Source organism: Pyrgilauda ruficollis, unplaced genomic scaffold, assembly GCF_017590135.1.
Source record: "Pyrgilauda ruficollis isolate IOZ18807 unplaced genomic scaffold, ASM1759013v1 scaffold325, whole genome shotgun sequence".
NCBI classification, from domain to species: Eukaryota; Metazoa; Chordata; class Aves; order Passeriformes; family Passeridae; genus Pyrgilauda; species Pyrgilauda ruficollis.
The window spans coordinates 67,760-69,122 of NW_024524656.1; the positions used below are offsets into that span (position 1 = coordinate 67,760).

Genomic DNA, 1,363 nt, shown 5'->3' on the forward strand with positions numbered 1-1,363 from the left:
AGGTTTGGGGGGGGTCCCTGGGGTTTGGGGGGGATCCTGAGCCTTTGCTTTCACCCCCAGGTGCCCCCCCAGCACCCCCCTGCACAGCTGGTGGTGCTGGATGAGAGTGAGGAGGAGGAGGAGGAAGAGGAGGAGGAGGGCAGCAGCCGAGTGGTGAGGAAGACGGGGGGATTCCTCGGGGAGGGGGGAGTCAGAGGATTTGGGGAGGGTCCTGAGGAACCTGGGGGGCTCCTGGGGTGGGGGGGATTCATTGGGTGTCCTGGGGGGGCTTTAGAGGGAATCTGGGGAGAGGGCTTTGCTGCTTTGCTCTGCACGGACCCTCCCCCCTCAGGGGGACCCAGGCGTCGGGGGAGGGGACCAAGGTGTCCCCACGCCCCCCCCTCCCCCCACCCTGCGGGAGGGGCTTTGGGGACCCCCAGATGCCTCGGTCCCCTCCCCCGTGACCCCAAGGCTTGTGTGTGCCTCAGTTTCCCCACGGGGGATGAGGTGGGGGAGTCCTCTGCAGACACCTGGGTCCCTTTTTGGGGGGTGGGGGGCTTCCTCCTGGGTACCTGGGGGGGGTCTCACCTGGCTGCCCTGACCTGCCCCTCCCCCACAGGAGAAGGAGGAGCTGCTGGGGGGGGCTGAGAACGGCCCCAGGCCCATCCCGGGCCCCCCCCTGCGCCTCTGCCCCATCAAGGAGGAGGCGGGACCCCTCCCCCGCCTCGAGGTGAGACCCCCCGGCTGCCTGGGACCCTCCCTGGACACCTGGGACCCCCCTGTGACCCCCCCTGCCCCCCCGCCCCCCCGCCCGGGCTCAAAGCAAGGCGGTTTACAAGGAGGTTCCTGCTGGCTGGGGGGGTTCTTGGGGGGGCTCTTAAGTGTTCCCCCCACCCCATTAACCCCTTCTCCCCCACAGCCCTTCCCTCTACCCCCCGCTCCCCAGCTCTGGCCCGGCTCCTTCCTGGAGGAACTGGCCGAGATTCCCCTCCCGGCTCACTGGGGGGTCGTGGGGGCTGACGGTGGTCCCGGGCCGTGCCCGGCGCGGGGGCTGCGGCTGGTGCAGCGCTGCCCCCGCTCCTCCATGGCCGCGGCCGCCGTGCTGCTCAACCCGGGCTTGGCTTTCCGCGTCTTGGTCGCCCGCGGCCGCCCGGTGCCCCCCGGGCACGAGGTGCTGGCCCGGCGCCCCCCCCTGCGCTCCGTGCTGGACCTGGTGGAGCTGCTCTGCGACCTCGAGGCTTATGGGCCCTGCCCGGGACCCCCGGGACCCCCGGCCCGGCCCCCCGCCCCCCGCTGCCATGTCCTGGTGAGGGGGGGGCGCTGCTGCCGGCCCTGCCAGATGCTGGCGGGGGAGGGGCATTGAGGGAGAGGGGATTTGGGGAGG

The 1,363-nt window shown here is 72.1% G+C and overlaps 1 protein-coding gene across 1 annotated transcript in view; it reads left to right on the forward strand.

The window, feature by feature from the left end:
• Positions 1-1,357, forward strand: part of MBD1 (methyl-CpG binding domain protein 1) — a 7,646-nt gene extending 6,289 nt beyond the window's left edge. The window contains exon 12 of the mRNA XM_041474512.1: positions 599-1,357. Coding sequence (XP_041330446.1) covers positions 599-1,342 — 744 coding nt within the window. The 3' untranslated portion in view covers positions 1,343-1,357. The remainder of the gene's footprint in view (positions 1-598) is intronic.
• Positions 1,358-1,363: the final 6 nt, after the last annotated feature.